Raw genomic sequence first — 26,104 nt, forward strand, 5'->3', positions numbered from 1 at the left:
AACTTACCAAGTGGTCTGGGTGTGCAGGGAGAAGAGTTTACATATATATTACTGTCCTTTGATTGACAGCTGTGAGTCCAAGGTGATCATCATTGCCCCTCCCTTTGAGTGCTCTAAACAGTGCCCAAGGCTTGGCAGCCCTTGCTGGGCAACACAGAACTAGGGGCAAGGGCTGGATATTTCTCCCCTCTTCCTTTCCCATATCCTTTTTTGAGGGGGAGAGATGGAAAAGAGGATTTTGGAGTTGACTGCTAAAGATAAGAAAATCAGTACCTGAGAAATCTAGGGAGCAAAGGGTTTCTACTCTAAGCTCCAAAAAGAAAGCACTCTTTGGAGACAGAAAAGCTGAAGCTTAAGTTCTGCGTTACTTTTCTCTGTGCCAGTACAGCTGTCAGAAGGCAAGCTAAGCTTTGACCCTGGTATGACTGAAGTAGAGAGTGGTGACCTGACCGCATGCCTGTGCCCAGAGCACTGAGCCATCACCTTCAGCTCCCTTCTAATGAAACAGCATACCCCAGGGCCTGTGCTGTGCTCCTGCTAGGACTCAGCTTCACTAGCTTGGAGATTACATACTTGGAGAGGTGAGAGCCTGTGAGTCTGGGAGATTGGGGTGATCAATGTCTTACTTTGTGTTCCACACACTGGGGTAGGAACACACGGTACTTACTTGATTTAAACAGGTTTCTGATATTAATTCAGCCCACAGCCACACAAACCATACTTGAGTCTCTTCCATAAAGCATCAGGTTATACTCACCCGAGTGCTGTGGAGACAGGGTGCTCAGAATTTCTTGTGCAAATTCTCAACTGCCTCTCTATAAACTTCACCCTGCTTTGAGAATCTCTAATGGCTCAGAGAGGGTGTCTCGGGGTTTTATCTCCCAGAGGTCTATCTAATAACTTCTGGGGCTTCCTCTCCTGAGGTTTGTACACTGAAGAACAGGGGAAAGTATTTGGCAGGGGAATATTGGGAAGGGAGGAATTTTGTGATCTTGGTGGCTCAGCTGGTAAATCCACCTACAGTGCAGCAGACCTGGGTTCAATCCCTGAGTTGGGAAGATCCCCAGGAGAAAGGAATGGTTACCCACTCCAGTATTCTGGCCTGGAGAATTCCATGGAGTGTATAGTCCATGGTGTCGCAGAGTTGGACACGACTGAGCAACCTTCACTTTATTGTGATACTCTGATTATAGCATTCCTGAGACGGGCTATGTCTTCTACCTTTGTGTCTGCTCACTGCCTGGCATGGGGCCTGGAATGCAGTATTGCCCGGTAAATGTGGAATGAAAAAGACTACCCTTTTCAGAGCCACCATTTATGTCTGTCAAATGAAAGTAGTCATTCACGCCCGTCTCGGAGTTGCTGTGAGGCTTGATGGAAGATGTATGTGGATGCATTGCGTCTGGTGCTACTCTTCAAGCATACAGATTTGTCAGTATCACAACTGCACCATGTTTTGTGGGCCACTCATAGGCCTGTGGTCTCATAAGCATCTCAAACTTAACATCTTTAAAAATGTGATCTTTCTTCTCTAAAAACCTGCTCTTCCTCGTATGTTTTCCATTTCAGTAAAGGAGACCTCCACATACCCAGTCACTCAGGCTGAAGGTCATTCTCGACCCCTCCTTCCTTCCTCCCATAATCAAACCATCTCTAAGTCCTGTTATTTCTAGTTTGACACTACATCTTGAATGACCTCTATAGCCAATGCCCTGATCCAAGATTCCATCATTTCTTACCAGCTGTTGTCAGCAGCCTCCTGATCTCCCCACTCATATTTTTGCCTCTTTTCCGTCCAATCTGCACAGCAGCCAAAGGGTGACATGTATATAATTAAATTAGAGGATGCCAGTTCCTCACTCAAAACCTTTGTGTGTCTTCCAATGCATTCAGAATTAAGTTCAAGCTCCCCATGGCCTACGAGACCCTCTATGACATAACCGTGCTTCCCACCCTCCAGTCACATTACACTCAGCTTCAGGGGCTTCCTAAGTATCCTTCCCTTTTCCTGGAATGATCTTTTCTCCACTGTCTTTTTTTTTTTTAACTTTTTATCTTGCCCTGGGGTATAGCTGATATTGAGGTAGTTTCAGGTGAACAGCAAATGGACTTGGGTGGCCCGAGTAGTAAAGAACCCGCCTGCCAATGCAGGAGACGTGAGACACCAGCTCGATCCCTGGGTTGGGAAGGAGGGCATGGCAACCCACTCCAGAATTCTTGCCTGAAGAATCCCCATGGACAAAAGAACCTGGCAGCTACGGTCCATGGGGTCGCAAAGAGCTGGACATCACTGAAGCGACTGAGCATGCACGCATGCAAAGGGACTCAGCCAAACATATACATGTATCCATTCTCCCCCAAACCCCCTTCCCATCTAGGCTGCCACATAACATTGAGCAGAACTCCATGTGCTGTACAATAAGTCCTTATTTCCACCCTCCTTTGTCTACTTTTAGCTTAAATCTAACTCCTTCAGAGATGCTTCCACTACCACCTCTTTCTTAATTAGGTTACCTGTTTCCTGTTTTGTTTTTTTTTTCTTTTGGGTCTTTTATCACAGTTTACCACTTTAATGTTTGTTTAGATCTGCTTTCTGCATTAGACTAAATTCTGTGAAAGCAGAGATCATATATATTGTGTTTTTTAAAAAATGTATGTTTCAGGTAGCACCATGCCTGGCACATAGCATTATTAATAAAAATGTATTGAGCAATGAATTATCTGAAGGCTGGAAGAGCTCATGGTGAAGAGCCAGGAGCTGAATGGCCCTCAAGGGTGTTTTCTAATGTGGGATAGAACAGATACAGGTGGTTGCTATGTGAGATCTTAAGCTCTTCCTCTGCATCTTACATGTGGCATGACCCTGGAATAAGTCATTCTGAAATTTTCCTCTGCTGGAAAATGAAGCTAAAGTGAACTGGCCTGGTTTAGCTCCCAGGGTTATGGTTGGGATCATAGGTACAATTAATGTGAGATGAGGGAGCACGTTTAAGAGGCTGTGCTCACGCTGACTGACCCACTGCTGAGGAGGAGGTGGGGCTCATTACGGTCTAGCTGAGTGGAAAAGAGAAGCCAAGTCTTGCCAAAGCTCCGTAGCTGCCAGCCCATGGGCCCAGCCTAGGCCCAGTGGTGCCTCGCTCTGTGCTGGGCCTCCTGAGAGGGGTTGGGCTGGAGGTCTGCTTGTGTGCCCGGAGTCTCAGTGAGCTGGGAAACAGGCACGGCTTTGTGTACAGCCGGTGTCACCTCAGGGTCTGCCTTTTGAGACCCAGATGCCAGATCTCTGTCCCTCGTGGTTGTATCATCTTGGTCTGTACTGCCCACGTCCTTCCCATCCCCTCATTCTCTCCGCTCTTCTCTCACCTGAAAGGTTTTTCATTTTCAGTTTATTGATCTGGTTCTTCCCTGGGGTGGGATACATAATGGGAAAAGGGGGTTTGAAGTAGCTTCAGCCTAAGGGTGATTGGAGGAAGAGGGCTGGACACTGGGGTTCTTTCCCTTCACTCTAGAAGGAACCACGATCTGGTGTTCTTGCTGGCTGGTGGGGTAGACGTGGGGGTGAAGAGGCAGCTCCCAGCTCCTGGCTGGAGTCGCTGGGCCCAGTCCGAGGGGTGGAAGGTGCCGCAGCAGGACTGGGAGAGTCCTGTAGCTTTTTCAGTCCTCATCTCTTTTTTTTCTCAGTGGCTGAAGGAAGGAAAAAAACTGACTGCCCACCCCTCTCTTTGTCTTGTCTAATTTAACTTATGTTATTTATCAAAAAGACAGGTTATTTGGAAAACCAGATGGACCCAGGCAAAAATCATCTGGGTTTTCCAAACGTGAAAAATTAGGTTCTGGGGGCCCAGGAGGAAAGGCGTATGAATGTGTGTGTGTGTGTGTGTGTGTTTGGGAGGGGGTGAAGAGTATTGAGAGTACTTTATGTCTCTGCAGTCAGACCCAAAAATTGCTCCAGCATATCCAAGCTGTCCTCCTCCCTGTTTTTTCTTCAAGTTTTTTCTGATTACAAGCTAAATGAGAAAGCTGAAATCTTGACGTTGGTGGCTGGGAGTGTGGAAAGGTTTAATTGGCCAAGGATGAGAACATGTCAGGGCTGGAGCAGAACAGCGGCTGACAGCTTTCTGCTCTCCTGCCCTCGCCTCCTCCCACAGATCCACTGGGTTAGTCAGAGTTTCAGGTACAGAGAGGTTTCTGGAGCAGAAACCTGGTCTACCTCTTGTCCCTTCAGGGTTAGCATCCCCAAAACGATCGTAGCAGGGGTGGAATTTAGACATTAGGGGAAGAACTTACCCTTTCATAACTTTCTGACGATGATATGGCCAAAGAACACTAGAGGGGGGACTTCCCCGGTGGTCCAGTGGTTAAGACTCGGCGCTCCCCATTCCGGGTGCCTGGGTTTGATTCCTGTTCAGGGAACTAGATCCCACATGTCCAAACCAAAAGCATGCCACAACTAAGGACCCAGTGCAGCCAAATAAATAAATATTAAAAAAAAAAAAAAAAAGAATCCACCTTGCAAGGCAGGGGATGTGGGTTTCATCTATGATCATGGAACTAAAATCTCATACTCTGTGGAGCAGCTGAGCCCATGTGCCAAAATTACAGAGTCCATGTGCTGCAACGAAAGATCCTGCATGACGCAACGAAGACCCTGCGTGCCTCAACTAAGACCCAACGCAGCCAAATAAATAAATATTAAAAAAAATAAATAAAGGACACTAGGAGTTGAGGCTTGTCTGTCCATTAAATGTCCGGGGAGGGAACTAGTTCTGTAGCTGCAACCAGGAATTTTTAAAGCTTTTTTCTGTTACAAGCAACAGTATAGGGCAGCATTATCAGGAAGGAGCTGAAGTAGGAGGCTCTGGAGGCATGACTCTAGGCTACAACAGAGGAAATGTTCTGTCTGAAAGCATAGAGTCCTCTCTCTGCATGCACACGTGCACACACACAACAGCCAAGATCCTTTCTGGCCTGAAGAATCTTTGGCAGCAGCAAGAGCACTTGTCCCATTGTGAGGGTCATTTTTCAAAGCGCGACTGGACTGTGAAAGCCACTTAATAACTTGATCTGTATAATCTGAGTTAATACTAGCTCCGCAGTTGTGAGGATTAAAATTTGAGAAATTTGTAAAGCGTCTGCCTCCAAGCCCAGCACCTAGGAAACCTCAATGAGTGCTTGTTGAATTAATGAATCCATGAAGCAGAGCATTAAGGCTCCCTTGACCATTTCCAAAGGTCAGTGTGTAAGAGCTTGAATAACAGGCTTGGGGGCTGTCCTGTGGAGCTTGGAGCCTGAGGCATGATCTAACCCTGCCATTCATTCAACACGTGTTTATTGAGTTTCTATAATGTGTGGGGTAGACCCGGTGATGTACATCCCATCCCCTTTAGTGAAGGCCTTGCTGGCTGCAGACAGCCTTTAGTCAGGAGAATGCCTCAGTTTCAGAGGACACCTCACCCAACACTCACATCCCTTTCCCGCACAGCCTACATCCAGCGATGACAGAAGTGTAAAGCCCTGGCCATGTTGGCTCATTTCAGGACAATTCTAAAGGGCCCATTCTTGTTCAGAGCTCCCTGAGGGGTTGACTGAGCCTCTATCATGCACCTGTATGGTAGGTCAGCTGCTGGCCCCTCCCTTCCACAGACATTAATCCCAAGGGCACTTCTTAGTAACCATCTGCATCCTAAACTGTCTGAGTCTGTCTCCTGAGGAATCCAGCCTATGACTGTTCTAGTCCTGTGGCCAAGGCTTTCAGTTCAGTTCAGTTCAGTCGCTCAGTCGTGTCTGACTCTTTGTGACCCCATGAATCGCAGCACGCCAGGCCTCCCTGTCCATCACCAACTCCCGGAGTTCACTCAAACTCATGTCCATCAACTCAGTGATGCCATCCAGCCATCTCATCCTCTGTCATCCCCTTCTCCTCCTGCCCCCAATCCCTCCCAGCATCAGAGTCTTTTCCAATGAGTCAACTCTTCACATGAGGTGGCCAAAGTACTGGAGTTTCAGCTTTAGCATCAGTCCTTCCAAACAACACCCAGGACTGATCTCCTTTAGAATGGACTGGTTGGCTCTCCTTGCAGTCCAAGGGACTCCCAAGAGTCTTCTCCAACACCACAGTTCAAAAGCATCAATTCTTCGGTGCTCAGCTTTCTTCACAGTCCAACTCTCACATCCATACATGGAAAAACCATAGCCTTGACTAGAGGGAGCTTTGTTGGCAAAGTAATGTTTCTGCTTTTGAATATGCCATCTAGGTTGGTCATAACTTTCCTTCCAAGGAGTAAGCGTCTTTTAATTTCATGGCTGCAATCACCATCTACAGTGATTTTGGAGCCTCAAAAAATAAAGTCTGACACTGTTTCCACTGTTTCCCCATCTAAAGCCAAGGGTTTAGGACAGGAAAAGACAGAGACTCCATTGCAGTTTCCAGCATCTGTTTCCAGCGTTGGAGGTGTCCCTGCAGCCTTTTTATGAATATATCCACCAGAGGGCAGCAGCAGCATAGCAACCTGTCCTCCTGAGGCTCAGTGGAGAGGGCTTGGGGTCTTCCCCCCATCCCCCCTCCCCACCCCCCATTCCGTATAAGGCAGGATGACCTCCCTCCATAAGCCCACCCTGATAAGGGAAGACAACTTGGGAAACTGTCTAAGCCTTACTTTTGTCAGTCTCAGCACGAGCCCCTCCCACCCCAGTGCCAAGGCAAATTCGTCTTCATAGTGTGGACCCCTTCCCCCGCAGCTGGCAACCTCCTTGTCCAGGATCTCCCACCTCTCCACACTCACCATCCACAATAGATTTGTTTTCTGTATGACAAGGTAATTATGAGCTTGGGGCCAGGGGGCCCAGGGGCCAGTCTGAAGATGGTCACTTCAATCTGGTTCTCCCTGTTCTGCTAACATTATTGATTTTTTTGGTTTTATTTATTATGATGATTTTTCTGTGTGAACTGGTTCTGGTGACATGAGCTATGGAGGTGAGAGGGCAAAAGCAAATTTATTCTCGTCACAATTTAGCTTCTTGAAACCACCCACTTGACATTTTTTTTTTTTTTTAATCTGCTAGTTTTAGCATCTTTGCTTATCTGCCTTCATTCAGTTCCCTATTCCCCAAAGTTCTTCCAAAGATTCTTCCAGGAATTGGAGCCAGATGTGGCTAGAGGGTGCCATTATATATCAGCTTTTATTGCATTCCCATTATTGGGCAGTTATTTCCCAGGCTGAGCTCCCCAACTTCCTGCTTCTTTCTCAGCCCTTCCCCTGGGGCAGTTCTGAGACAGGCCAAGCTATGAAGAAAACCTGATAAGGAAGTTATCAGAGAGTGAGTCTGAGTGGAACCTATTCCTGACCTTCAGGCTGCCTGACCTTCAGGCTACTAACGGCCCCTTCAGGCTACCTCCAGACTTTAGACTAAAAGTGCGAGGGGGCAGTGATTGCCTGACTGCAGCCGGAGTCAGCTGAGGCCAAGGGCGATTTGTGGGGCCACGTTTCCCCCAGCCTGTTTTCTCTGTGTGTGCCAGGACAATGAATAAATCATTGTTCAGGGGCGGGATGCAGCTGCCGGGCTCCTCCCCTCGGCACATGCCCCGACTCCAGCCTCTCCATTGAGGGCTGCTGGAGCAGAGCGCTTTATACACCCAGCTCCCCAAATCCTATTGAGGCCTCCCCCTTTGCACGAGCCACCGGCTCCAGGCCCATTCAGCCTGGCCTTTTGTGCTGGAGGTTAAGTGGTTACATGTGGGGGACACCCAGAAAGGACCTGTCAGGCTCTGAAAGGCTGCGCTGATACAGTGCCCTCCTACTGATGAATGGGTGGGTGGAGGAGAGGTGGGCGGCCAGAGGCTGGGGTGGGGGAGAGGGCTGGGGATTATGGAGGCAGCTGCTAGGAAGGAGATGGAACAGACACTCCCTTCTCTCATTCCCCCTTCAGATCAGCTTCTCTTCCTCACTCTCTCTGCTGTGGGCTCTGGGACCTTGGGTTTGGCCTCTCTGGGCTTCTGGAGAGGCCACTTACCACTTGGGTGGATAGGGGAGAAAACATCTCTACTACCTTTCATGCTTCCAGCACCTCCAAAACACCCCTAAGTTTCTCCTTTTTCCCTTAAGGGTCAGAAGAGAGGATGTGAGTGGTGGGGGTGTTTGATAAATCCATCTGCTAGGTTCCTGGGGAGCACTGGATTTGGAACTGCCCCACTGAGATCAACTCTGAATATTCACTTGAAGCACTGATGCGGAAGCTGAAGCTCCAGTATTTCGGTCATCTAATGTGAACAGACAACTCATTGGAAAAGTCCCTGATACTGGGAAAGACCAAGGGCAGAAGAAGAGGGCTTCAGAGGATGAGACAGCTGAATGGCATCACCAATGCAATGAACATGAACTTGGGCAAACTCTGGGAGACAGTGGGGGACAGGGAGGCCTGGCATGCTGCAGTCCATGGGGTTGTAAAGAGTTGGATACAACTGGGCGACTGAGCAACTACAACAACACTGAGCTTTAAAAGCTTCCTGGGAGGCCTCTCAGGAGCTGTGCAGGGTGGAGGGTTCAGGGTAGGAGAGTATAAGAGAGTATATACGAGAGTATATAGGAGAGTATATGTCGTATACGAACTGGGTATACGACAAAGATTTTGTTGGAAAAGGATGATTTAAGACTTAAAAAAAAAAAAAAGCCCCAAAACTTTATATTTGATGTACTACCTCCTCATTTTACAGCTGAGAAAACAGCCACGCGGGGCTGGAGACTGGACTTGTCTTGAGTTGTGTGCTCAGTTGTTCAGTCGTGTCCAGCTCTTTGCGACCCCAGGGACCTCATGGACCTCCTCTGTGCGTGGAATTCTCCAGGCAACAGTACTGGAGTGGGTTGCCATTTCCTCCTTCAGGGGATCTTCCCAACCCAGGATCAAACCCATGTCTCCTGTGTCTTCTTTACTGACTGAGGCACCAGGGAAGCCTCTGGACATGTCTTACCTAAGGTGATCACACAGCAGTTTTTGGCTAGACTAGAATGGCACTTTGCCTTTAAGAGGTGGTGGAGAAATGAGTGAATAAAACAACTAGGTCACTGGCTTCCTAGGCCTTCCTTTCCTGAGATGAGCTAATTCTGAGGAACGGTTTTTCTTCCCGCCTTAAGGGCTCTTTTGTACTTCCAAGGCCCTGCAGGGCTGTGCCTGGCCTTAGGAGCCCAAGTAACAATGTTCATAATCTTAATGTTATTTAACAATGCTCTAGGCATCTTATCTTTATTTAACCTAAAAAGGTTAAAATGCTTTGGTTTGCCCAAGTTCCCCAAAGCCATGTGGAAAGTTAACAGAGAATATGAGCTCAGGAAAAAGAAGAAAAGGTCACAGTGTCTTGGGTTGGCCACAAAGTTCGTTCAGGCTTGTCCACACAGTGTACTGGAAAAGCCTGAACGAACGCTTTGGCCAGCCTAATAGCTTGTCCCCCAAGATCGGATGCCAGTGCTTGGTTTTGCTGTGGAATCTTTGGGAGCTTCCTCATCTACCTTCCTGCCATCCACAAGATGAAGCCCAAGGTGCCTGGAATGGTGGTCAAGGCCTTTCACAACCGGGCCAGATTTACCCTTCAGCCTCGTCTCCCATCTCCATTTACCCTTCAAGCTCCAGCCACACTGACCTCCTCTGTGTTATCTGAACACACACTCCACATTCGGTTTCCTCTGCCTTCACTTGCTTTCTCTTGGTGAGCTTCGATTCATCCTTCAAGGCCTTCAAATATCCCCTCTGTGAAGCCCTTCCTTACCCTCTTTTGGGCTCATTAATTTTGTCTTCCAGCTCTGTTGCAGAATCTGTCACATTGTATAGCCCACTCTTTTCTATTTCCCTTTCTAAACACAGCGCTGTCCACCAGTCCTGATTCTGCACTGATTCATTCCCTGGCACAAAGCACGTAACTGGGTACTGAATGTGAATGACTGGATGGGAAGGGGCAAGGTCCTTGAGACCGAAACACCTTGATCCTGCCCATCTCTTTCTCCCAGGAGTACTGACATTGAGAAATTATCCACCTAGAGAGGAACTCATGTCGATTCTATTACTTGAAGTAGGAATTTCTCTCATGTCCCCTTGTCTCCTTGTCTGACAGCCCCAGCCCCTTGGGCCTGGGTTTGGTTACTCCTTGCTGGCCAGTCTTGGCTCTGATATCTGTCTGCTCACCAAGATACCAGTTCACTGCCACTGCAGGATCTTCACGATGGGCTGGCCTGCTACAGAGCCCTGTTCAGGCTGGTTCTGTCCATCTCGGGTGGTTTCTGTGTCCCTGCCAGTTAAGTCCCTGCAACCTCTGTAGCTGGGTGGACACAGCCACAGACACCCCTTCACCTGGGGAGACTGATTCCCTGGCAGCCTGGCTAAGGAAGCCTCTGGAAGAACAGACACCTGGTGGTGGTAGTTTAGACGCTCAGTCCTGTCCGACTCTTGCAGCCTCATGGACAGTAGCCCACCAGGCCCCTCTGTCCATGGGATTTCCCAGGCAAGAATACTGGAGTGGGTTGCCATTTCCTTCTCCGGGGCATCCTCCCCATCCAGGGATTGAACCCACATCTCCTGCATTTCAGGCGGATTCTTTACTGCTAAGCCGCCAGGGAAGCCCATAACAGACATCTACGTGTCTGCTTTTCTGTAGATATGGACTCCCCTTCCCCCCTGGAGGAGTTTTTGTCCTCCAAGCTTCCAGCTGTCTGAAAATCCTGGAGTTGCCAGGACCACTGTCAGAGCACTTACTTCGTTAATTATACAGTGTTAGAGTATTCCACCCAACGTGATCCTTGGCTAAGGAAAGAGAAGCCCTTGGAATTCACTTGTCAGGTATTGTTATTTAGAAATAACCCGCTTTATAGAACAATGGAGTGACCAGCTGATGACTCAGCTCTGTCAGGTTATTGCACACCGAGTGTATTAGAGGTTTTAAATAAACAATCGGTATATAGTTATTATTATTATTTGTAGCCAGAATACAGAGGAAGAGTAGAGGCAGGTGCAGCACGTTATGCGATTGCACCTAATGACTTTCTCAGTCTGCCTCCTGTCTCTGACATTCTACTTTCTGCAGTTCAGGAGGTTTTAGCGTCTAGGGAGGAATGTTTCTAACCAGGAAATGCAAAGATGATTCCACTGCATTTTGGGCTCCTCATAATACTAGAGGAATAGGAGAAAGGAGGTCGCACTGTAGGCTGCACTGATAAGGACTATTAAGGGGAAATAGAGTTGCTACTACTTAATGAGGGCTGAGAGGTAACTGAGTGGCACCCAGGGGACCACGCTGTACTCTTGTATTAATCAAGATTCTTTCAGTTGCCAGTCAGAGAAATTCCCCTTGAGTCAGGCTTGGAAAAATAAGGGCCTTGTTGCAAGGTATACCAAGGCCTCAGGAAACAAGGACAGGACTGTTACCAGGACTTCTGTCTTTCTGTGTCTGCATGTCACACACATGCAGACTACCTTCTCCTACAAATAGGCTGACTTCTATTTGACAAAGAATGTGATTGTTGTGGTCCTAGGCTCACATCTTCCTTGCCTTGCCTTCCTTTAATTTTATTTCAGTAATTCCCAGAGAAGGACTCTGACTCACCTAGAGCGGGAGTCATAGTCCTAGGCTCCTCAAACTTCCATGAGATCCACCCAGTTAGAGCTGGGAGAGACCAAGCCCAAAGGAGAGGCAAGAGGAGCTTTTCAGGACTCATCAAACAAATAATTAGATAAGGCTGTGACTGTATGACACGGGAGACCTGCATCATTCAGACCACCAAAGCTCAGAGACTTTACAAGTTAAGATTTGGGTCACATCAGAAAGAAGAAAACTCCAGTTGAAGGTAAGGGGAATTTGCAGTAGATAAGGGAAAGGGGGGCTAGTTAGGCCTCAGTACCTCATATGGAAATGGGGCTGAGGTCTCTGCGTGTATATTTTTAGCTGGAGGAGTGTCCGAAGTTTGAGTTACTTCTGCCTTTCCTTTTTATTTCCTCTTCCCTCTTAAAATACGAATTTTCATAATTATATTTTTTTCTTTTCTATTTCCCTTATTTTGTATATAGGATTTGTTGTTGTGATTTAATTTGCTATTTACTCTCTAGTTATTCAGTTGCGTCTGACTCTTTGCCACCCCATGGACTATATAGCCTGCTAGGCTCCTCTGTCCACGGAATCCTCCAGGCAAGAATACTGGAGTGGGTTGCTATTTCCTTCTCCAGGGGATCTTCCCGATCTGGGAAGGAGACTAAATCCAGATCTCCTGCATAGCAGGCAGATTCTTTACCATCTGAGCCACCAGGGAACTCTCTAGGTGGCAGAATGGTAAATTGGAATTAAGTTGGAAATGGAAGAGGATGACGTATCATGGAGATCAGTAACAAATTCTTCCTCTTAAAAAAAAAAAGCAAAAGAAAGGGAAGAGGGAAAGACAAGGGTATTTTTTGGCCTCCAGGCACAGCTCGTGGGATTTCAGTTCTCCAACCAGGGATGGAATCCGGACCCTTGGCAGCGAAAGCACAGATCCTGACCACTGGTTGTTGTCGTTCAGTCACCCAGTTGTGTCTGACTCTTGGCGATCCCATGGACTGCAGCGCGCCAGGCTTCCCTGTCCCTCACCATCTCCCAAAATTTGCCCAAGTTTATGTCCATTGCATCAGTGACGCCATCCAGCCATCTCATCCTCTGACACCCTCTTCCCCTTCTGCATTCAATCTTTCCCAGCATCGGGGACCTTTCCAATGAGTCTGATGCTCTTCTCATCAGATGACCAAAATACTGGAGCTTCAGCTTCAGCATCAGTTCTTCCAACGAGTATTCAGGGTTGATTTCCCTTAAGATTGATTGGTTTGATCTCCTCGGTGTACAGGGACTTTCAAGAGTCTTCTCCAGCACCACAGTTCGAAGGCATCAATTCTTTGGAGCTCTGCCTTCTTTATGGTCCAGCTCTCAAAACCATACAAGACCACCAGGAAGACCACAACCTTGACTATTCGAATCGTTGTTGGCAGAGTCATGTCTCTGCTTTGCAATACACTGTCGAGGTTTGTCATAGCTTTCCTGCCAAGAAGCAATCGTCTTCTGATTTCATGGCTGCAGTCACCATCCACAGTGACTTTAGAGCCCAAGAAGAGGAAATATGCCACTATTTCCACCTATTCCCCTTCTATTTGTCATGAAGTAATGGGGCTGGATGCCATCATCTTAGTTTTTTTAATATTTAGTTTTAAGCCGGCTCTTTCACTCTCCTCCTTTACCGTCATCCAGAGGTTCCTCAGTTCCTCATCACTTTCTGCCATTAGAGTGGTATCATCCGTATATCTGAGGTTGTTGATATTTCTCCCACCTATCTTGATTTCAGCTCGTAACTCATCCAGCCCGGCATTTCCCATGATGTGGTCAGTATATAAATTAAACAAACAGAGTGACAGCAGACAGCCCTGCTGTACTGATTTCTCCATCTTGAGCCAATCAGTTGTTCCATACAGGGTTCTAACTGTCGCTTCTTGACCCACATAAAGGTTTCTCAGGAGACAGTTAAGACAGTCTGGTGTTCCCATCTCTTTAAGAGCTTTCCACAGTTTGTTATGATCCACACAGTCAAAGGCTTTGGTATAGTCAATTAAACAGAGGTAGATGTTTTTCTGGAATTCTTTTGCTTTCTCTATGATCCAGTAAATGCTGGCAATTTGATCCCTGGTTCCTCTGCCTTTCCAGGGTATTTTTAAACGTATTATGATTGAAAGATGAATCATATTTAATTGGTGGCATGGAGGGGGTAGCATGAGAAAGGTATAAGCAAATTGCTGGGTTTACTTAGTAAAGCTGTGGGTATGGAAGGGACCTCCTGAAAGCTCACTCGCCCTAAAGGCTAAATTTGTCACAGACGTCTTTCCGGGGCTGCCTCTCCCTAAGGGCAGCCAGTGCTTTTTGGTTTTATCATTAGAGTCAGCAATTACTCTGTTCATTAAGTGACTTTAATGAAATAAGCACAAAACGAACATATAACTTCAAATTGTGAAATAGAAAAAAAAAAAAAAAAGCCTTGGGATAATATAATAAGGGGAACTATCTGGCCTAGGAGGTCAGAGAAGGTTTGCCTGAGAAGAGATCTGAGATATGAGAGGAGAGAGAATTTTAAGCAGAGGGAACAGTGCGGCAGAAAGGAGCTCGAGGCTGCTCAGTTGCAGAACCCAAGGGCAAAGGCTGAAGCCGGAGCGAGAGAGCAGGATGCTGAGCCCCACGGCGGCTGCCTTAAGGATTTAAGCGGCAATGCGGAAGCCACTGACGGCTTTTAGGCTGGAGGGTGCTGATGACACAATCAGATTTTCATTCTGAAAATGTCACTGTGAGGCAAACCGATCGGGGAAACCTAGTGAATGCAGTTAAGAAATTAAACAGGATCTGCAAGGCTAGGTCCAGGCTGCCGGAGGCGGGGGAGGAGGTTCCGGCGCTCGGACCTGCGAGCGGCTCCGCAGAAAACCGAACCGGCCCACGTGGGCCAGGCCGCCCCGCCCCGCCGTGCTGACGCCGCCCGACTCCGCAGTCAGGGCCTGGGCTGGGCGCAGAGCCCGGGAACCCGCACCCCACGCCCCGACCCACGGGGACGCCCAGGCCAAGGGACCACCTCCCCACCCCCGAGGGAGCAGTTCCCGCCGCGGAGACCTAGCTACCGGAGCCAGCCAGGCGGGGCGGCGCCTCTAGGCAGTGAGTCGGGGCCGGATCGGGAGGGTTTGGACCCCAGCCGCAAGGGGCGGGGGTCGTTGCCTCTGCCCAGCTGCCTTTTGCTGGTCGGGGGGGTGGGGGGGGGGGCCGAGAATTAGGGAAAGATGGTCTGGATCCTCTGTCTCCTGGGGATGGTATCCCTTTCCCGCAAGTCTAGGCAGGAAGGGAAGCCGCCTCCGCTCATCCTTACCACCCCCGCCCATCCCCTCACCTCCCACCTTCACCATCCCCGCCCCACCGCACCCACCCCCGACAAATTGCGGATTAGCTTGGAGAGAAGCCTGATGCCAGGGTTCTCGGCTCCCATTTTACCTTCCCTGAGGACCCCTTGATCCTTAGCACCGCCCCCACCTCCTTCCAGCTTGCTTCACGGCCCCGCCCAAGTTTAGAAAAAAAGAAACCATTTGGGCGGGGACGATCTCCGGGCACCTTGCTTAGCGGGATGGAGTCTGTAGGTTTCCAAGGGACTGTCCCTACTGTTGCCCCCAGGACTTCTTCCCAGTACTGTGCTGGATGTGGGGAGCGTCCCTGCCACATTCACCGACGCTCCCCCTTACTCTTACTGATTCCCTTTTTCTAATCCTAGTAATGTATGGTCAGTAGAAACTTGTCAATTTAAATTCAGATTTGGGGAGAAGTCGGTCATTGGGAAGGAAAGAATAATGTGGTGTGCCCTCTCTCCAGGGCCTCAGGATGGAGCAAGATAGAGGCAGGGACCTGGGATAGTAATAAACATGGAAGGAAGGGGTGAGGCCAGAAGAGAGGCTTGTCAGTGGGAAAAGGGCTTCCTCACTGGGCAGAAGAGGGAACCCAGCCCAGCTCTTCCAGCCCTGAGCTGTCAGCAGCACAGATCCAACTGCCCTACTCACTCACTCAGCAAGGAGGTAGTGCCACCCGCTCAGTGCCAGGTTCTGTGCTGGCTCCTGAACATGGTGGAGGTTATAGAGAGGAATTCCATGTCCAGTAGAGGGGCCAGTAGGCTGCTATGACAAGATAGAGGAAATAAAAACATGTTGAATAGACATTTACTGACCATCAACTATGTGCCAGGGACAAGAAACAAACAGGCATAAGACAGCATGTGTCCAAGCAGTGAGGACCCAGAGGAAGGCACAGTTGACTGTGTGTTTGTGTATTTAGGGGCATGGGGAGAATGTCAGGATGGTTTCAGCAAGGTGGGGATATTAGAGCTGAATTGTAGCATACAAAGACTTCCCTTGTGGTTCAGCTGGTAAAGAATCCTCCTGCAGTGCGGGAGACCTGGGTTCCATCCCTGGGTTGGGAAGATCCCCTGGAGAAGGGAAAGGCTGCCCACTCCAGTATTCTGGCCTGGAGAATTCCATGGACTGTGTAGTCCACAGGGTCGGCTTTCACTTCACTTAGCATACGAAAAGGAATCTGCCGGTGGAGAAGGGAAGAGCTGGGAGCGAAGGGGAGAGGAAGGATATGTTGGGCCAAGGGGATTGTGGGAGGAGAATAATGGTGTGTTCTGAGATCTCTGAGCAGTTTGGGATGGTGGGAGGGGCTGAGAGTGGTAAGAGACAGGTCTGAAGCAGTGAGCAGGGGCCAGAAGAAACACAGCCTCTTAGGCCAGGAAGAGGTTTAGCAACAGGTTAGAGGCAGAGAGGTCAATGAAAAAGTCATAGCAGTCAGTAATCCAGGTTAGAAATGGCCCACACCAAGAGAAAGGGAGCTGTATGTACATGTGCGTGCATGTGTGAGTGCCCGCAGTTTCCGGTCCGTGTGATTGGAGAGTGGGCCTGCTTGGCTGACGACACTGAACAGGGAGCAGGGCAGGCCGTGCAGAATCTAAGGAGCCTATGGTTGGTTGCAGAATTCAGCAGCAGTTGGATCTGACTCTCTGACAGATCTGAGAGTCACCAACACGTGGTAGCTCTTGAACCTCCAGCAGAAGGTGAGGTCATCTGGGGAGAAGTGCCTACAAGGAGAGGACAGCTTGCCTCAGGGCCAAGGGAGAACCCTGTGAGGAGATTAAGAATTGGCAGCAGAGAGGGAAGAGGACAGCCACCAAGGGAGGTGTTAGCAGAGTCAAGGCAAAGGGGCAGCCTGGTGTCTGTTGCTAGGTTCTCTCGACTTCAGGCACCCTACCCTCGCCTGCTCTGACTCATTCTTCTGCTTCCCCTTTACAGACCAGATGTTCGCCATCCAGCCAGGGGTTGCTGAGGGGGCTCAGTTCCTGGGGGGCCCGCCTCCTGGAGTATGTCCACCCGAACTTCAACCAGACAGCAACTCCAACTTCATGACGAGTGCCAAGGACGCCAATGAGAATTGGCACGGGATGCCAGGCCAAGTGGAGCCCGTAGTAATAAGGAGCTCCTCCGAGTTGCCCTCTGACAACCAGGATTTCCAGGCTCCTGGACTCCCTGAGGGGGAGATCCGCAGCCCACCGGAGGGGGCAGAGATTCCTGGAGCTGGGCCTGAGAAGACGGGTGGTGCCAGCACAGTCTGCTCCCCGCTGGAGGACAATGGCTATGCTAGCAGCTCCCTGAGTGTTGACAGCCCTAGCCGCAGCCCTGAGTCTGCCTGTGGGACCCCTCCTGGCCCTCCAGACCACCTTCTGCCCTCGGTGGCCCAGGCCGTGCAGCAGCTGCAGGCTCAGGAGCGCTACAAAGAGCAGGAGAAGGAGAAGCACCACGTGCACCTGGTGATGTACCGTCGCCTGGCCCTGCTCCAGTGGATCCGGGGCCTGCAGCACCAGCTGGTTGACCAGCAGGCCCGTCTGCAGGAGAGCTTTGACACCATTCTAGATAACCGGAAGGAGCTTATCCGCTGCCTACAACAGAGGGCAGTACCATCCGGGCCCCGGGGCCAAGACTAAGGGTGTCTCTGTACAGGGGTGCAAGGGTTTATGTATATATTTGCAGACATGTGTGTGGTTATGCACAAGCAAGTACAGATCATTTGCTGGCATAAGTGCAGGGAAGCATAAGTGAGTGTGTCGGTGCTAACATGTAGGCAGATGTGCACAGGCCCATGTGAAGCCTATGTGTAACTATGTACATATGTGTATGTATAGTATTTATGTTGTTGTTGTTTAGTTGCTAAGTGGTGTCCTACTTTTTTGTGACCCTGTGGACTGTGGCATACCAGGCTCCTGTGTCCATGGGATTTCCCAGGTAAGAATACTGGAGTGGGTTGCCATTTTCTTCTCCGAGGGATCTTCCTGACCCAGGGATTGAGCCTATGTCTCCTGTATTGGCAGGTGGATTCTTTACCATATGAGCCACCAGGGAAGCCCATAGTATATATGTAGGAGGAAGTAAATTTGTATATGTATGCATGGATGGGTACCCCATGGTGTGTATCTATGTGTGTGAGTGAAGATAGATATGCAAAAGATGTGTGTTTACATATAAGTGAGTTTGAGTGTGCAGATTTCTGGTGGGTATTTGTGAATGGGCCCTCGTGTGTACAGCCTATGTGTAGGGGTACATGTGTGCATGGGATATGCATATTAGGAGCATGTATGTTCAATTGTATATGTAGGGCATCCATCCGTACCTTATGTTACCCGTGGTCTACACTAGCCTTTTGTCTCCACAGGGTCCCACTGCTCCCTGGAGAAAAGGCTAGCCTGCTCTCATTTATCTGAAGGTTGTGGTTGATCCATCTCTTGGAATTTCTCAGGCTAACTCTTTTGATCCCTCACCTTCACTCCTCCCAGACCTTGTTCTGCTAAGGCTGTTGTCCCTGATGGTGGATTTGCTGCTCTGGCCTACCCTGTCTTTTTTGGCTGCAATTTTGCCAGGGCAGTTGGTGGAGAACTGCTATCAGGGAAGAGAGCTAGGATGGTGACTGACACCATGGCAGGCATGGGGGCGAGATCAGAGGAGAAGATAGGGGACTGTTCTGCTTGAACTCTGCCACTGGGCACATGGGAGATGGAGGAGATGACAGTGGCAGAACCCTGAGAAGACTGGGAGAATAGGAATTCTAAAACACCAGTTCCAACCAAATCACACCCTCCACTGCAGAGCAACTGTTACAAACCTTATTGACTTAAACTTCTGATGAAAAGGAATCTGTGTTGGTATAATGTCATGTGTCAATTACACCTCAATAAAAAATAGAAAAGGAATGTGTGACAGGTGTTCTAAGGCTGTTGCAAGGAATGGACAGGTGTTCTAAGGCTGTTGGGGAAAACCTTACTTCCTTCTCTTTGTTTCTATTTTCTGTGCCTTTCTGGCTTTCGCAACCCTGCATGTCAAATTAATTTGGTCTGTGTCCCTGAGATTAGACTGTCTGGGCCAGGAGGAGCCGCAGTTCAGCCTTCTAGAGTGGGCAGTGGGCAGTGTCAGTCCAGCTCCTGGAAGCTCTTAGGATGCTGGGCCCTACCCTCTTATGTCACTGCATGGGGCTGATGGGCTCCAGCAGAGGCTCTGTGAGGTGGAGAGCAGGTGAGTTCTAGGGAGAACCAAGGACTAAGGTAGCTGAGCTCCCTGCTTTGCTTTTGTGAGCCAAGAGGATACAAGATCCTGATGGGTGATCACTGACATTGCCTCTGGCCCTCGTCTCCCTATCTGCAAAATGTGTGGGTGAATAGGTGAAAGGTATAGGCAGTGAGGCTGAAGCAAGGGCCCTGGGGACTCTTGTGTGGTAAGTATGAACCTGGCCTCTGGACCAAAACCAGGACAAATAAACTGAGGCAAAGAAATGCATTTCTTGGGTTTGTGTTTCTACTCTACCTGTTATCAGGTGGCCTCTTTTCCACACTGTCTGAGCTCCCCTTTTGAGCAGGGTTCTGGGCTTGGAGCTGGGGTGAGTGGGTGGAAGGAAGACACTGGGAGGAAGAATTCAGTCTCCTATGACTGGCAGTCTCATGGAGGGTTATGGGAGGTGGGTGTGGGGGGGATCTCTCCTCGGGGGCCTCCCAGTCCAAGAGGGGAGACTTTGTCTTCTGCCCAAGGGACTGTCCTTGTCCTGAGGCACCTTTAGGCCTAAAAGGGAGGGGTGTCAATTGTGAGGGACACATGCACACCCCACATTCATACAAGCATGCTCACATATTCAAATCTGCCCTAGAGATACCACTTCCCTGAAGGAGGTGGAAGCCTGACTGTAAAAGATTGAGTTAGGGTCCTCAGATGGTTCTGACACAGATGTAATTATAAAACATGTACATGATTTCAGATATCTGGTGATGCCAGTCTGGATTAGATCTTCTATTTTACATTAGTTTGTATGATGAGTCATTCATTCATTTCTCAAAAATTCATTACTTTTATAAAGTCCTGAAAATTCAAAAATTCAGTACTTATATAAAGAAAGTATATTGCAGTTGACCCCTGAACAATGCAGGGGTTGGGGGCACCGAACCTCCACACTGTCAAAACTCTGCGTGTAACTTAGAGTCAGCCCACCATATTTGCGGTCCCTCCATATTCATGGTTCTGCATCCTCGGACTCAACCAACTGTGAATCATTTAGTACTGTTATATTTACTACTGAAAAAAATCTACATTTAAGTGGATCCATGCAGTTCAAAGCCGTGTTGTTGAAGAGTCACCTGTAGTTAATCTACTGCATAACAAATTACCCTAAAACTCAGTGACTTCAAACAATGCACATTTGTTATCTCACCATTTCTGTAGTTCAGGACTCTCTCACCAGGCTACAGTCAAGATATCAGTCCAAGGTCCATGGTCTACTTTGTTGGGAGCATTCAGTTCCAGGAAGATTGGGGTCGCCTTTAATTCCTGGCTGTGTGGGCCATGGCAGCTTGCTTCATCAAAGCTTGCAAGCCAAGAAAGATACAAGTGCTAGCAAGACAGAAGTCTCAATTTTCTGCAATGTAATCACCGAAGTGAAATCCCGCAATGTTGCCAGATTCTATTGGTTAAAATCAAGTTGCTTAAGGGGGACTATTACACACAAGGCTCTGAGTACTGGGAGGTGGAGATCACCAGGGACCATCTTACAGACGGTCTGCTTCCCAGGTGGCTCAGTGGTAAAGAACCTGCTTGCCAATGCAGGAGATGTGGATTCAATCCCTGGGTTGGGAAGATCTCCTGGAGAAGGGAATGGCAACTCACTCCAGTATTCTTACCTAGAAATTTCCATGGCCAGAGGAGCCTGGTGGGCTCTAGTCCATGAGGTTGCAAGAGTTGGACATGACTGAGCATATACACGACTCAAGCAAGGACTGTAGCCCTCTGGTGACAGGTTGGCCAGTCTCTACAGGCCTCACTGCAAACCAGTGTTAGTGTTTCCTCCTAAACACAGTATGAACAGGTAGCAGAGACAGGAAAGCAATGACATCTCTGAACATATGATCAAAGAAGACTTCCTGGAGGAAGAAGAGCCTAGAGAATGAGTGGAAGTTGAGACAACAGAGGATAGTGATTCCTAGGGCAGATTGGACCCAAATGTCTTGGATCCTCCAGTTACTAGCTGTGCCTCACTTTTTTTCAACTGTGCAATGAGTCATTCATGCTTTTCTCATAGCATTATTTGAGAGTTCAGGAAGTTTACACACGTATAGGGCTTAGAACTGAGCCTGGCACAGAGGAACGAATCCATAAGTGTTAGACTTGGACTGGGAGAGAATGAGGAGGCCATCGGAGCCAGGAGACGCAGCTGGGCAGTTATGTTGTGTGTTGTTGTTGTTTAATCACTAAGTCATGTCTGACTCTTTGTGCCCAATGGACTATAGCCCCCAGGCTCCTCTGTCCATGATTTCCCAGGCAGGAATACTGCAGTGGGTTGCCATTTCCTTCTCCATGGGATCTTACCCACCCAGGGATCAAACCTACCTCTCAAGCTTTGGCAGGCGGATTCTTTCCCACTGAGCCACCAGGGGCACTGCGTGTTGTGCTATCTATTAAAAACCATTCCTTAAGGGCCTTGAATTCCAGACTTATGAGTTTAATGGGATGCTGGTGGTGAGAAGATGAGCATGACATGGGAGTGTCGCAAACCAGACCTCATATCCACACTCATATACATGCCCACACCCACCAGGCACCCACAGACACAGGGGAACCAGAACCCAGGCCTATGCATGCACGTGCACACACACACACTCACTCCTGGACACAGACCTACACTCGTTCTTCCCCCACCCCTCTCAGAAAGAAAACTGCACCCAGCCTGGCGGGGGAGGGGGTGAGTGCGGGAGGTGCGGGTAGGGGCGGTGAGGGGTGAGGAGGTGGGAAGTCTGCACTGGTCAGACCTCCGACTCTCCCAGCCCCAGCACAGGGCAGCCAAAAATGTGTTTGCTCCTCTTCTCTAGGCCTGAAGGCTTCCCTGCTGCTGCTGCTGCTGCTGCTAAGTCGCTTCAGTCGTGTCCGACTCTGTGCGACCCCAGAGATGGCAGCCCACCAGGCTGCCCCGTGCCCGGGATTCTCCAGGCAAGAACACTAGAGTGGGTTGCCATTTCCTTCTCCAGAAGGCTTCCCTAGCCAAACCTTATCCTTCCCCAATCCTCCCCCCAAACCGCTAGGCTCAGAAGCAGTGGGTCCTCTAATAGCCCCATTCTCTTTGGTCACCTGTAAATTTGAGATGAGACGGGCCAGCGGGAGGAGGGAAGTGGCTCTTGGAAAATGTGGATCGTTGTACTGAGGTCAGGGCCGGGGGAAGGGCTAGGTCCCCGAAGGACCTGCACCCGCCACACACCCACACCGCGGATGAAAAAGGGTTTGGGCCGTAGGAGGGGGCGGTCCTAGGAGCTCCTGCCATGGGGGTCTGAGACCCTGCCCTACAATGGGGCGCGAGGTGGAGCTCGAGAGCTCCGCGCTGGGGAGGAGGGTGAGGGCCGGAGGACTGCGTACAGCGGGCGTTCAGCGGTCCCCGGGCGGGGCTCGGCCCGCGAAAGGCACAGACAAAGAGGCAGCCTCCCCGGACCCCCGCGCCACCTCGAGCCGGGGACTCAGCACAAAGCGGGGGGCGGGTGGAACCGAGTACACCCCACGCGCCGGCGCGCACGGAACTGTTGATCCGCACGATCGGGAGCGACGTTTCCTGCGCCTAATCCCAACAAGCATGAAAACGGCTCGAGCAGCCCGCCAGCAGGCCCTTTGTCCCGGCCCCTCGCGGGGCAGCTGCAGCCGGGATCCCGCCCCCCTTTTGTGTCTCCTCCCCCGCGCCCGTCTCCGCCCTCCCCACCTCAGCTGCCCAGAGGGCCGCAAGCCTCCCAGGGCTCTCGCCTCGGGCACTTGGGCTGCACAAAGAGGGGCAGCGCCCCTAATCTGGGGGAGGAGGAGGATTAACCCTAGGGTCTGCAGGGAGGGGAGGGACTGTGGAGAGAAGAGAGGGGGGGGGCTGCGGTGTGCCGGTGATGTGGCCTGCAAGTGAGAACTTAAATGTGGCACTGGAGCCGTGAGGGACGCGTTTGAGCGAGTGCAAGTTAGCGGGCGGGAGGGGCCCGGTTTGTTACTCCTGCTTCTTGGACTCCTCTGGCCAGCCTCCAACATTCAGCGTTCAGACAACTCTCAGGGCAAGAAACTCCCTAGACCTTGAAGGGTTGCCCTGGGACCTCCTCTCTCTGCACTCCTCCCAGGATCGCCTCCGCTCTGTGTCTTGGCCTCTGCCCATCGTCTGAACTCCAGCAGGGCCTCTGCCTCCAACTGCCCCCTGGACAGCTCTACCCAGAGGACCCACAGCCCCTCAAACCTCCCATGTCCAAAACTGAGTTCATCTACCCCTTCCCACAAACCTGCTCACCCCACTCAGTCATCTGGGGTGTGAGCCTTGGTCCTCCTGGTCACTCCTCACACCCATCATCAGGTCCTGTCCCTTCCTCCTTGCAAACACTTCTCTAGCCTATGCCTTCCTGTCCACTCCAACTTCCCCACCTTGGTTCAGGCCACCGTCATCTCAGGTGTAATGGTAAAGAACCTGCTTGCCAATGCAGGAGACATAAGAGATGTGGGTTTGATCCCTGAGATTGGAAGATCTCCTGGAGAAAGGCATGGCAACCCCGGTTTTCTTGCCTGGAAAATCCCATGGACAGAGGAGCCTGTCCGGCTACAGTTCATGGGGTCTCACAGAGTTGGACACAACTGAAGCGACTTAGCATGCACGCACGCATCTCTCACCTGGACAACTGGAAGGGCTCCTGGTCTTCTCCCTCTGTTCCCTTCACACTGCTCTAGAGTGGGGCTTCCATCTGATTCCTAGAAATTACGACCTTTCCAAGGCTCTCCAATGGCTCAGCTTGCTTAGCTGGAAATGCAGGGCCTTCTCTGACTGCTTCCTATATCCCCACTGGCCTGATCTTTCCCCAGGGTCTAGAGTTCTCAAGTTACTGTCTAGTCCACAAAGACCTGCCTCAAGAGCCTTCCTGGAGATTTTTCCCATGAAATCTCTGAGTAGCCTTGTCCCTCACAGAACCATCCTTCAGAGCCCCAAGGTCCAGGGAACTACAGGGCAGTGGGAAGGCAGACCTTCCAGAGGTGGTGCATGCTGGCCCAGCCTTGTCCACAATATGCCTGCCCCACGCAGGACAGCAGGTCTCCTCCCTGGCGGATGCGGCCCCGCCCTTCCATGGGCTTCCTGAGGTCTTTGTGGCCTCTGAGGCCACTCCAGGTGCATGAATCTTCAGAGCTGCTAGCCACTTTTGTCCTAGATCTCTCAGGATGGACCACATCCTGAGGGCTCAGAACCCCACACTTTGCAAGCATGTCTGAGTCACACTGTTCCTGTCACCACTGTCACCAGACGCCTCCTCCTAGGAATCTGCTTCCAAGGTGCTCTTCAATTCTCGTCTTAGTCATAGACAGGAAAACCCTATATACAAACAACAGATATTTGTTACTGTCTACCATGTGCCAGACCTTCTGGTAGGCAGTGGCCACCTAGATGAATCGGACACAGTCCCCGCCCATTGGAACTTCACAGTCAATTTCTGGAGACCCAGACATGGGTAATAAGAATGCAGTGTGATAAATGCTAATACAAGTCTGTCCATGGTGCTACGTAAGCACTTTCTAAAACGTGTTCCAATGGGTAGGAAGTAAAAGATTTCCAAGTTCAAAGGGGATGATCAGGAGAGCGTTCAAGGAGGGGCTGATATGGAGGATGTGACCAGGAGGATGAGTAAAAGCAGACAAGGAAGACAGCATCCTAGGCAAAGTGAAAGAGGACTTGCCCTGGGGAGCCAAGAACCAGGAGCCTCCAAAAGTTCAGAAGCCGGGCACTGTCCCAGAAACAATCTCTCTGAGCCAGCAACCACAATGAGGAGTGAGGCTTTACCTGTACAACTGTTATGAATGCTTGCTCTCATGGGGTTTGGCCTGAGACATCACATCACTTCCTGGGGTGCTGGGGAGTATAATAAAGTCAGTAAAGTATCCCACTTATCTGTGAACCACGCGAGCCTCTGTCTTCAGGTATACCCAGAACCTTCACAGTTTGAGAGAGTCTAAAGGAGGAATGAGTACAGGCCAGGAGTCCCAGAAGCCAGTCCTCTGAAGAAAGGGCTTCTGCTCCAGGTCATTGGATTTCATTATGGAAGCCAACAAGACTTCCTTAAAAGACCCTCCCTAATTAATATCAACTAAACTTGTTTCTGCAGGAACCATGCAGCATGGGGTCAGTCCAGAACATGCAGGTGGACACAGATGTATATGTGTGTGTCAAAACCCTGTGAAGAAGACCAGATCTTTCCTCTGGTGCATCTGGTGGGTTTCAATGCCATACTCCATTCCCCTCCCTCGATTTTATTCCTACTTGCATCTGTGTGTTATTCTTGTCCCTGCTTCTTCCCATTCTCAGCATCATCTTTCCTAACTCACTTCTCTATTTCAGCCCAAATGACCTTCCTAACAACATCGGCAATAAGAGAAGGAAGAAGGAAGAGGAGGAGGCAGAGGGTAGGAGGAGGAGAAGAGTGTCCTCTTAGGTCGCTAACTTTGCGTCAGGGCAGCCACTGTTCTTGGTGCTTTATCTGTGTTAAGTCACCTAATTCTTAGAAGAAAGATACAATGATCATCCTCCAATCTGTGGATGAAGAAACTGAGGCCCAAGTTGTCGAGCAACTTGCCTTAATTCACATAATTGGCAGGAGGCAGAGCCAGGATTCAAGCCTAGGCAGTCTGGCTGCAGAATCAATTCTCTAACCACCTCAAAGTCCACAACCATTCCCTACCTGCCTTTATAACCATCTTCATTTCCTCCTACCCTACCCTATTCCATCCCAAACTCATTCTCATTACCATCCTTTCCTGCACATATTATCCCCGTCCCACTTACTCCATGCCCAATTGCATCCCCATTTGTTACCACCGTCACCACCACCCAACCTTTGAATCTTCCCCATTCCTATGCCCTTCCTCTTCCTTCCACCCCTTATAAAATTGGCTTTAGATTCTTTTTTTTTTTTTTAATATGTATTTGGCTGTGCCAAGTCTTAGTTGTGGCACACATCTTGTGGGGTCTTTCATT

At 49.8% G+C, this 26,104-nt stretch overlaps 1 protein-coding gene across 1 annotated transcript; it reads left to right on the forward strand.

Moving 5' to 3' along the window:
• Nucleotides 1-14,073: 14,073 nt before the first annotated feature.
• Nucleotides 14,074-18,804, forward strand: C3H1orf216 (chromosome 3 C1orf216 homolog). The gene is made up of 2 exons (XM_070786854.1): nt 14,074-14,683; nt 16,852-18,804. Exon 2 carries the CDS (start codon nt 16,857-16,859, stop codon nt 17,538-17,540), a length of 684 nt encoding a protein of 227 aa, XP_070642955.1. The 5' UTR covers nt 14,074-14,683; nt 16,852-16,856; the 3' UTR covers nt 17,541-18,804.
• The last annotated feature ends 7,300 nt before the right edge of the window (nt 18,805-26,104 follow it).

This window comes from Bos indicus, chromosome 3 (assembly GCF_029378745.1).
Source record: "Bos indicus isolate NIAB-ARS_2022 breed Sahiwal x Tharparkar chromosome 3, NIAB-ARS_B.indTharparkar_mat_pri_1.0, whole genome shotgun sequence".
NCBI lineage: Eukaryota > Metazoa > Chordata > Mammalia > Artiodactyla > Bovidae > Bos > Bos indicus.